Genomic DNA, 12,460 nt, shown 5'->3' with positions numbered 1-12,460 from the left:
AAAAAGCAGCGTACAGAAAATAATGTCATTTTTGAGTCGATGCCATCGTCCAAACTTGTGGATCAGCGTTTTCAGAATCCTTACTGACTTGAACGAGACAAGTAAAGGGGGTTAACCCAATTACTACAAAAAGAACTTCGTTGCACAAAGCGATCAGGATCATTGTTTAATCCTCCTAATTTTCGGTGATCCTTGCAATAATGAGATATAAACAAAGGGGTGAGGTTTCTCTTACACTTCACACATTGGCCCACTCTTATAAATATCAAAATCAAATCTCATCAAATGAAACAATATGTTGTTACCCAGTAGTGCCGTTTTAAATCCAATCCCAAGATTTAGTTAACTGCAAAACAGATATTTATAATATTTATTAACAACTGTTAATACATATGATAATATATCAAATATACAATGTAAGAAATGCCTACATTTTAATTAGAGTTGTTACCATGATTAAATTAATATAAATAAAAGTTTAATTCAAACATATTATACAAATCTGAATAAAAGATGAAAACTTAACAAATAGAAAATCATTACAAAAATGGCATAAACAAAACAAATACAACTGCCAATTAAGGAATCTTTTGAAAGATTCAATGCCTATCATTAAGTGAAAATGAACGTACCAGTACTGTACATGTACATGTATATGACAAGCAGAGATCAAAGAATTTGTAAGTGTACATGTGCATGTAGGGTACCATTTTTCAACAATGCCCCTCAAACAGGTCTCCTCCTAGATTACTAAAATATTCACCGGAAAAGGTCTATTAAAGATACATTATGGGAGATAACGTAAATAGAATATGTTGAAAATTTCAGTCAAATTGCTCCACTCTGAACCGAGATATTACCTTTTGAATTTTAAGCCTAGCCTCGATCATCATTACTAAAGTCGGTATGATAAAAAACATAGTCTTGATTATCCATTTTTGGATTTAATCATCAATGAGCATTAAGCAGCAGATCAGATTCAAATCCAGTGAAAATCTGATACATAAGATGACATCGAGAATGGATTATGGTTTGGATAAGTTAATTAATGTCTAATTAATAGTTTATACAACATTTCAGGTTTAAAGAAAGACCCACAATAGGCAGATTTAGCTTTGCATAATGTATGTTTAATACATGTGGATTACAAAGGGTACAGGGGGGATACAAAAGGTACTGGGGGATCTACCCTTTAAGATGATATAATCTTACACTTAAACAATAAAATATATGTCTTATGGTTTACATGAACACTGTGCATTAAAAATGGCAATTTTCCTCGTTCTCTAAAACTACCAAATTTTCTTAATCAAATATGTTTTCTATACATGTACATGTATTTTCTTCCTATCCAATTGCATATCAGTATACTAAAAGTCATTTCAAAAAATGGAAGAGGTATTGATTTAAAATATTTGGGGTTTAAAGAGATCTGAAAATGCACCAAAAATGAGCCGAAACTGACCATTTCAACTCACAGGCACTTGAAGGGATTAAAATAAAACTTCCTACTACTGGTATATACTGTAATATATTGTCATGCAGTAGCAGGAAGTTTTATTTTAATCCCTTTAAGTGCCTGTATTTCAACTGCATCAAGCATTCAAAAAGCACTACTCTTAATATAAGAGTGGAAAAACAATCCTGATATGAAATACATGTAATATAAAAGCACTATATATATTTTAGGTTATAACAAAAGCATAAAACTAAAAAAACACATAATTATCAACAATATTATTATCTTACACAAGCCTGGAATGAAACATCTGTCACTGATATTGACAAACACAAATTCAGGGTTTGCCAACATAATCTCTCTGATGCTGGTCATTATGTAGGACAAAAAATCTTTCTATTTACTAACATTCTTAAAGATGCATTATGTTTAATTCAGATAAAGAACTTGCCATTCTTGCTATAATAGTTCAAATACATGTATAGATAATGAAAAATGAATATTGAAAAGTTCATTCAAATTACTTTATTCTGAGCAATGTTATGAGTGTTGGAAGATGTAGTGTAGATTGTTTATTATCGTAAGCCACGATTATCCATTTTGTTGTTAAAAGTTTAAATCTCAAGGGCATTCTAATCCGTTGAAATCTGTGTCATCCGATAGTCAAAATAGTAGATTATGGGCTTGTTATGTTAATAAATATCTAAATTATATAACATTTCAAGCCAAAATAAAGACCTGCACTAGGCTTATGAACCTAATACATGTACATAATGCATCTTTAATACATGACAGACATAGAGTTAATATTGTCCGGTACCAGTACAACTAAAACTGTTCTTTCCAGGCCTGAAATACAATATAATTGTTTAAAATATACCAGTATGCAAACAAACCAATTTAATTGACATAACCATCAGATCAGATCATGCAATATAAATTTTTTAAAATTTGATTCATTTAACCATCAAGTTCTAACTCAAACAAAAAGTTATCAATCTTTCGCAATCTTTCCTGAGCCTCTTCCATGTCGCTATAATTTTGGACGAAGTTACTGATATAATAACGTATTTCGTCAATTATATCAATACTATCTGTCTCCTCTCGCTCCTTTATACTACGCGCATCCTCTTTCACAAACTCAACAAAATCGGTCTGGGATAAAAACCAAGATAGATTATTGGCGATAAATTCAGCACATTGAGACTCGAGTCTGGGTAGATTAAATAATCTAGCTGTTTGTAAAATAGGTAAAGTGTTCTGCACCTCTAGGTACTGAACCATATTCTTGGCACAGAGTCGTTTTAATCCTGGTAAAAGATACAGGTCAGCAGCACACAAAACCTCAAATACAATACATTTGGATAATTCACAATTATCTTGATAAACATAGTGCAGTACACGTAAAAACACCTGTACAGATACATCTTTAATCTTAATGACAGGTATCTCACCATTGTGACAACACTCTCCAAAATGATCTTCGACCAATGCTTTGAAATAATCGCTTCGACCGCAAAAAAACACTTTATGACAATTAAAGATGTGATCTTCAACTTGGAAGCAGACATCATGGTAAAGTAAGGAAGTTTCGGGCTCAAATGGTAGTTCTCCTGGAACCCATTTCTTCAGGGCTGTTGGCACCGCCTCATTTACAAGCTGCCCTAAATCCATCTTTAATTCCTGAGATTTATCTTGCGGTTCGATGATCAGCATATTAACTCGAACACCAACTTTCATATACTCCAATGAAAATTTTCTACGGCAGAAATCTTCGATTTTTTCTATTAGACCAATTAATCGACACTGTTTTGCAATATTTAGACAGTCATCTAGATTGTCGAACTGTGTCTCTAAGCAACCTAAATAGAGATATCTTAGAATTTTTCCAAAAGCACTGGATTGAATTATTTCGTTCCGTAGACTAATCACTCTCCGGTCCTTCCACCTTGTTTTAAACTGAATGGCAAAATATTCACTCCTGGCAGACAAAATGCATTTATGCGCTGGAAATTGCACACCATGGACATCAAAAATAACATCTTCATAACAATTTCCTTCTTGAATCTTTCTCATAAATTCATCATACATATCCCGTCGAATCAAACGTGAAGATATCATATTATGTTTCTTCAATTCGGAGCGTATCTCATCTGTCAAAGCTCCATACAGACAACGCTCTCCGTCAAATGTACTGGCTTCACATTTGGCACCATTATACAGAAGGTATTTAACCATCTTTTTATGACCACACAAACAGGCGTAGTACAATGGTGTACTATCCCACTTATCTCTTTCGTTTACATCTACTTCTTTCTCCTCCACAAGATAAATCAGATTTTGTAAATCCCCTGTCTTGCAAAAGTGAAAAAGCTTAGCAATATCCATTTTGATTTACCAAGTTAAATCGCTCTGATTATTTCGATGACCTCGAAATATTTCTACATGAAGAGGCAATATTATTGTCACGTGATTTGTTGTTTACTTTGAATAAGTCCCTTATATCATTAACAAATACAAACTTACCATTAACTCGTTAATCGTTAACGTTTATGAAAGTATTTGATTTTCATCTCTTACCATGCTATGGTTAATTTTTCACTTAAACGTATTATGTTTATTCTTCTTTTTACATTATAACACGCAATTCTCATTAATTCTCATTAGCGCTTTCCTCAAAAATATAAGCGATCGTTGCACTTAGCGACATTGCAATCGGAACTCTTTCATGTATTTCGTGGACTAGTTTTTGGACGCAGTGAGAAATGAAAGTTGTTTTATCTTTCTTAATGAAGATGTACATACTCCATACTCCATACATTGTATTATGCGGGGAACTTTGTGAAGAGAGCGGCGAACTACGTACTCTTAATTCGAATTCCAGCTGACAAATGTTACCTTGCGTGCATGCTGACATATCGGTTTTCAATTTCATACCCTAACCGAAGGACTACTGCTTTCCAGGTTCTCCGTCCTGCACCACTGGCAAGGGGAAATCACACTGGAAAATTCATTAGAACTTTGTGGGCCAACACAGGGATCGAACTTCTGATCTCCTGGTTACAGTAAAGTTTATTGATCGACGGTGAAATGAAATGAAATGGACTAACCTGGGCTAATGAAGACGGGCATACGCCATACAGTGTGCTATGAGGGAAATTTTGCCCGGACAGCGGCACTACGGCCTACTCTTATATCGAATTCCAACTGCCAAGGGATCTTTTACGTGCACGCCAATGTGTACACGGGACCTCGGTTTTTCGTCCCATCCGAACGACTAGACAGCTTTCCTTGTCAGCCCCTCCGTCCTGCATCACTGACAAGGGACAACCACGCCGGAAAATCTGGATGAACTTTCTCGGCCAATGCAGGGATCGAAACCAGCGACCAACCATGTGTTATTAAGTGGCAGATTAACCCATAACCGGTCATTGTCGACTATATATAATCACTTTCAGCCCATGGCACACTTGACGCACCTGCGCCAAGACCCCAAGGTTTAGAGAACCCTTAGAATAATATTAACAAATGCATACATTATATAATATAGAAATAGGCCTACTTGAGAACAATTTAAATTTAATTAAGATATATATCGAACTAGGCCTAAATTTATTTATTTTATTTACATATATTTCAATTCGATTATTTGCGTTTGTGTAAGATCATAAGGTCTGTTATTGAGTAAAGTGGTGCTGTACTATAATACTGGTAAAGAGTAGGGTCGCTTGTCCAACCTTGTGGGTTTTCTCAGTATCCTCCGGTTTCCTCCCACTTCTAAAGACTCCTACGCACTAGCGATTTATTGAAATAAAATTTGACCACAGTAGTCCCGAAATGAATTAAAATGTGTCAAGTGGACGTTAAACCAAATATCTCTCTGAAACGAATTAACACAACCTGTTTTGCACTATGACGCAGGGATGACTGCACAATAATTTGGCATGGTTGAGAGACTGTTGAGAGTACGGTACAGTAAAGACACGTAAACATCTGAGTTTACTGAAGGTCAATTTGTTATTTGACATGGTATTCCTAATATCACTTTTCTATTTAACCTACATTAGAAATTCAAATAATTAAAAATATGTTTTATATAATTTCAATATATACCTATCCTGTTTTGGTACGAAGGCGGGACAGGTGCCCCCATTTAGTTTATATAAGTGACCCCCACCATCATGCGTCCTGGTCCGATACTGACTATATATTTTAAATATATGTTATTAAACTTTACCCCGAGATGCAGTAACAATATGAATGCATCCATATATGGGTGTGTAAAATATCAGCGATATCCCCGGATGTGTTATTTATAGACATGAATACAGTATTTAGGTAACAAAAGAAATGTGTTTATATATTTAGTCATTTTGACACCTAGCTGGGATCTCGGCTGGAATTTAATTACGAAAATTATTATTTCTATTTTCGATTAAACGCGTAAGGCCCTTTAGAAGTGGGCGGAAACCAAAATACCCAGAGAAAACCCACGGGGTTTGGTGACCTAGAACTCTGTGCCATGTAGACTACATTCCTGGGATAGAACCAATGACGTGGTTTAAGCAATTTAAAGGTATCATGGTGTAAAAAACATACCGCTTAAACAATATAACAAGCGGTTGCCATGCAAGATACGCGCACATTTTGCAAGAGATGGACAGAGAACAAGCTCAAAAAAAGAAGTGATTTTTCGTACAATCAAGGGCCATAATTCAGGAAGTTACAATCCGATATGCATGAATATTGAAAGGAACCAAGATCTTTGGGTTATAAACATGTATTTCAAGTTACATCAAAATCAGATCAAAATTGTGTCCTCTCTCTAGAGGGTCCAAAACCTTGATATACCATATATTTACAATATTTGCGTACAAGGGGCAGCCATTTTGTCCGACAGTTTTGGTCCGATTTGAACGAAATTCGCACTCATCCATCATAAGGGTGTAACAGTGATATATTCAAACGTTTTATTTTAAATCGGATAAAAATTGTGACATATAGAGGGATCACATCGTAAAAACGCGACTTTTCGCACAATCAAGGGCCATAATTCAGAAAGTTATGATCCAATATGTGCGAATATGGAAAGGAACCAAGATCTTTGGGTTATTAATATGTATTTCAAGTTTCATCAAAATTGGATCAAAATTGTGACCTCTATAGGGTCCACAACCTTGATATACCATATTTTTCAGTTTGAGAACGAACGGCGGCCATTTTGTCTGTCAATTTTGGGCCGATTTTCACGAAATTCGAACTCAGCCGCCCTTAGGGTGTAACGGTGATATAATAATACGTTTTTTTTTTTAAATCGGATAAAAATTATTGTCATATTGAGATGTTATATAATATATATTAGTTGTCTGAGTCCATTAAGATAAATGGAATTACTTCCCTTTAGTTCTATGTTTTTATTTTGTATTATGTGCCTGGATAATAAAGGACTACTTGTATTACAAGATGGTGAACTAAGAACTGGTCTTGTTATTTGTATTATCTAATCCAACACCATCCTCCAATGCACTGCACTTACCGATCCCAATATAATATGGTGGAAGATGCCAGGTTTTCTTACTCTGCTGTGCAGTAATTTTTAGTACAATATAATTTAACAAATCATCAAATTTTGAGACCAGAAAGAGACAATTTAAATTTCGAAAATAGAAGCCACATGCTCCAGAAGCCACATGCTCCAGAGAATCCAGATATTTAATTTTGATTCAACAAAGTGAATTTCAGCTAAACTTTTAAAAAAAAATAGTTGAAGGAACTTGGTAAAAATAGTACATCGTTTGTGCAGTTGTCTCAACCAGTTAGTTTAAAATTAGGAAATGGTCAACTTATTCAATGTTATCAATCTACACAAGTTGAAATTGTTATTCAAGGTCATCAGTTTTCCTTTAATGCATATATAGCTCAGAATTTACTTGGTGTTGATATAATAATAGGCCAAGATGTATTGTCCAATTTAGATAGTACACTAAATTTTAATACAAACACCTTACATTGTAAATCCACTTATCAAACTAAAGTTTTATTTCACCCTACGTCTAATCTGTGTGTAAAACCAGGAGAACTTAAGTACATTACAGTACAAGGGAAAATACCATCAGTATTTCGTGGTCAACAGATTTTAATGTACACAGGTTCATACTTAAATAAATCCTGTCCTTCAACATTTATTACATCATTAAATCGCAATAAGTCAATTATTCCAATATGTAATACTAGTCATAAACCCATTCATATTACAAAACATCAAAGTTTATTTTACACTTATTTACATGATGTACAGTCATGTGATAGTATTAATATAACAGTCGATTCAATAACAAATAATTTTACATGTTCAGAAACAGATAAACATACATTTACTTCATGTATAGATTTATCACAGTATATTAAGTGATACACAACAACAACAGTTTTATAACACATTGTTCAAACATAGATCTACATTTAGTTTAAATGGAGAAGTTGGTTATCGTCCTCATATTCAGGTTGACATTGAAGTTAACAATGTAGATCCATTTTATATACGTCCATATCCAAAAACAGAACCTGAGAAAAAGATAATTGATAGTGAATTGCAGAAATTAGTCAATCTTGGTATTCTTGCTATAGGTCACCAGCCGTACACGTCACCGATTTTAATCTTGCCGAAAAAGGGTACTACCGAGAAAAGGGTAGTCGTGGACTTCCGTCATTTGAATTCTAGAATTAAACGGTACAATCATCCTTTTCCACTCCTTAGTGAATCATTAAAGCGTATTGGTAACGCCTCACCTCAAGTACTCTCATGTATTGATTTAAAGTCAGCTTTCTTTAGCCTTCCATTATCTCCCCATGCTCAGCAATTTACTGGTATATCATCATATGCAGGCGGTAAGCATTACTATTTCAAGAGATTAACGCAAGGTTTAAGTATATCACCGGCAGTATTTCAGTCTACAGTTGATGATGTTCTTTCTACAGTTCCCAATAGTTACGATTTCTCAATTGCTCATCACGATGACATTATTTGTTTTAGTTCAGATATCGAATCTCATCTACGTCATTTAACTTCGTTATTTACTGCTTTAGAGGAATATGGTCTTCGAATTTGTCCAAGAAAATGTCTGTTTTTTCGCCGCTCTGTAACGTACATGGGACATAATCTTTCTATTGACTATCCATCCTTTCTCTGACCGGTGTAAATATATCAGAAATTTGTCCATTCCTAAAACTAGTAAAGATGTAAAGCATTTCATCGGTGCTGTCACTTATATAGCTAATTTCTTACCTAATATTCAATGTATTCTAAAACCCTTACATATGATAGCCAGAAAACAATCTAAATTTCAGTGGACAGAATCTCAACAATCCGCTTTTTTACAGAGGCAAGGAAATGTTGCTTGAACCACCTGTATTGTATACTCCTTCAGGAACAGGTTCTATAAAGTTGTACAGTGATACTAGTAGAATAGCTACAGGCTCGTATATTACACAGTGTATACAAGGTCAAGATCGTATTCTTGGTTATTACTCAAAACGCCTTCCTAAGGCATGTCTTAACTATTCTGTAACTGAATTAGAGTTATTTGGAGTTTACATAAATGTTTCTCGTTTCCAATATTTATTAAGAGGAGTACATTTTGATGTTTTTACAGATCACAGCGCAATAGTTCAACTATTTAAGTCAAAGAAGCAACCATGCACCTCAAGACTTCAAAGATTATTAATGAAGTTATCATATTATTCGTTTCGCGTAACATATATCAAAGGTCAAGATATTATTATGGCGGACTATCTCTCACGTAACCCACTTTCAGACGATTCTGAAATTGATACAATTGTGCCGAGTTCATTTGTTCTTCAATCTAATGAACGCCCTGTTACTCGTAGTTATGCCAAAGCTAAGAATATTCCCATCAAAACGCTATATCCTACAACTAAACAGTCAACTAATCAACCGATTCCTACTAAACCTACTTGTTCCACTACCACTACTCAAGCTAGGGTACCTACGTTTACTTCACATCCACCGATACGTACTCGTAAAGCGAACCCCACTTCTATTACACCTACCCCTACTATAAGTACGCCTACACCTACTATAAGTAATCCTACACCTATGTTACCCACTAAACACATTCACATTCCACCTAAACCTACATTAGTTGATACAGTCACAAATAATGACACTTGTAGAGACAATACGGTGGAAATTCCGTTGGACTTATGTATACCACCCAAAACTTTAGTGCATAATACAGATAGTTTAATACATGGACACTTTCCTAAACAAAAGGATTTAGACAAATTAGTTCATGTTGTAAAGAGAAAAATTCTTAGAGATTACAATTTGTCTATAGACAAGAACAAATTAAGACTTGAACAAGAGACTTCAGTGTATTTTAAACCTATATGTGACTATCTTGTACATAATATATTACCTTCATCCAAACATGCTGCTAAAACAGTTAAAAACAGAAGTGATGATTACATCTTATGTGACAATTTATTGTTTAGATTACTCCTAAATAATAATAATAAAGATAAAGACTTTACATTACAATTAGCCATTCCAGAAAGTCTTGCACACAATTTAATTAGCTTATATCATGATGGTGTTTTGTCCAGCCATCAAGGAATTACAAAGACATACTTGACAATGAGAAAACTATTTTACATACCTAACATGTACCAAACAATTGCTACCTATATATTATCATGTCATAAATGTCAACAAATAAAGCCAAAGACGGATTCTTTACGCTTATTCCATCCACGAATTCCTAAAGACTATCATACTTTTGATAGAATTTGCCTTGATTTCAAAACTATGCCTACTTCTATTTCCGGTTTTAAACATTTATTAGTGGCATGTGACGAAATAACTCGTTTCATGATTTGTATACCACTAAAGACATTGGATTCTGAAACAATTTGTGAAGCTATCATACAGAAAATTATATGTATATTTGGACCGCCTAGTGTACTTATAACAGATGCTCAATCATCTTTAACCAGTAGTTTAGTTAAAATATTATGTTCAGCTCTTCAAATTAGTCATAAACTAATTAGTGTTGCAAACCACGGAAGCTTATTAGTTGAACGTCATATTAAATCCATAGCAGACTTGTTAAAATATAACCTCAATCAATTTGGAACTGATTGGGTACGCTTTGTGTCTACCAGTACCTATGCATACAATAGTTTTGCTTCGCCACAATAAGGTAATTTTAGCCCACGTAAATCTCCACGTAATATTACAAGTCTTGTTTGGACTTTTGATACTTCAATTTCCAAATCATATGCTCATTATTTTGATCATTTACAGAAAAAGTTTTCTAATATTTCATCTATTATATTAGACTTACAAAAGCAACAACAGTTAAGTCAGAATCAGAGTATATCTCAATGTTTAAGTAAAAATCCTATATATGGTGTTGGTCAGTTTGTGTATGTATTAAAACCTTTGTCATCTAGTTTACAATCAAATAGTAAGAAATTTGTAGCCAATTGGTGTGGACCATTGGTTATTCATGAAGTTTTAGATCGAACATTAGCTAGCATTCAAGGTAAAATCCTTCCAGATGTTTATTCAATCAATCGATTGAAACCCTGTTTTATCCGAACTAGTCATCCTACTCAGAAATTATCAAATATTCAAAGTTTGAAAACTTATTTAGGTAAAAGTAACTCTGTAATATCTAATAGTCACCCTAATTATGAATTTACTGATGCTAATGGTGTTAGTTTGCCTAAATTTGATGATTCCAATGTTATGTCTATAAATTAAACTACTCCTATACCTGTGACAACTTCTTATAAGAATATTGAAAGTAATCATAATCTTGCTTGTTTAAATATTTTGACAAATAATCAGTTAGGTAATCAGTTACATTATATGCAAGATGTAAGCTTAACTAAAGATTTGTATATTGTTAAAGGTAGATTCAAAAGTGGAAATTTACAATTGTTAGTTAGATATGATGTCAATAAACCTAAAATATCAGAATGGTTTGATATAAGTCATGATGCCAGTTTGTGTAAAATTGCCCAATCTCTTATTGAGAGTAGAATTATTGATGTTGTTGGAAGTCCTGGAATAATTATGCATTTTGTATGCTTTACTTTGTATTTTTAAGATTATCAATCTTATTTGCTTAAAAAACATGTATAACATGAAATATAATAGCTTGGAACACTTTGTGATTTCTTAAGATTATATCTCTTATTTGCTTTGAAACATGTATAACATGGAATATAATAGCTTGAAATACTTTGCATATTTGCATTTATTATTTTGAAATATATGATAGTAATATTTCTTTGCTTTTTATGTTTAAAAGTAATTCTGATTTGTTCGAAAGGTCATATTATATTATATTGTCTACTATTTGAACTTGCATACTTCTCATTTATATAGTTAAAATGCTATATTTGTATTGCATCAGATTTAAACAGAACTTTCACATAATAGCTTATTACTTACTTCGTTTTTTTCAATACTTTTGATTATCCAAATATGTGTATTTTCTTACTTATTGTGTATTCGTATGAATGTGTGAGAGTTTGTATTGGTACTTTGCTAGATTTATTTTATTATTTTGTCAATTTCATTATCCTTTCCTTTGTCTCCAATCCGGGGGAACCTTTTTTTAACAAGGGGAATGTCATATTGAGATGTTATATAATATATATTAGTTGTCTGAGTCCATTAAGATAAATGGAATTACTTCCCTTTAGTTCTATGTTCTTATTTTGTATTAGACAGGACACAGATCACTAAAGATTTCCCCATTGACTCCAATGTTAATTCTCGTATCTTAGACCGGCTCTAACTTTTTCCGAAATTTTCGTTGGGTAGAATGCTTTCTGATTTTTAGACAAAATTTGGTGAAATTTCAATACTGTTCACTTTATCTGTGCTTTCTGAGACTGAATAAGCCAACATTGGGCATTAGAATATTTTACTTACTGTTAAAAATTCAATAAAAATTGAAAATTGAG

The 12,460-nt window shown here is 33.3% G+C and overlaps 1 protein-coding gene across 1 annotated transcript; it reads right to left on the bottom strand.

Annotated features, from left to right (window-relative positions):
* Window positions 1-356: 356 nt before the first annotated feature.
* On the bottom strand, window positions 357-3,957 carry LOC126822101 (ankyrin repeat and BTB/POZ domain-containing protein 1). Its single transcript, XM_050550857.2, has one exon. The coding sequence runs from the start codon at window positions 3,845-3,847 to the stop codon at window positions 2,420-2,422; it is 1,428 nt and encodes a 475-aa protein (XP_050406814.1). The 5' UTR covers window positions 3,848-3,957; the 3' UTR covers window positions 357-2,419.
* Between the last annotated feature and the right edge of the window lie 8,503 nt (window positions 3,958-12,460).

The sequence above is a fragment of the Patella vulgata genome, chromosome 1 (genome assembly GCF_932274485.2).
Source record: "Patella vulgata chromosome 1, xgPatVulg1.2, whole genome shotgun sequence".
NCBI lineage: Eukaryota > Metazoa > Mollusca > Gastropoda > Patellidae > Patella > Patella vulgata.
The sequence above is the reverse complement of the archived record's forward strand: the minus strand, read 5'-3'. Positions and strand labels throughout refer to the sequence as shown.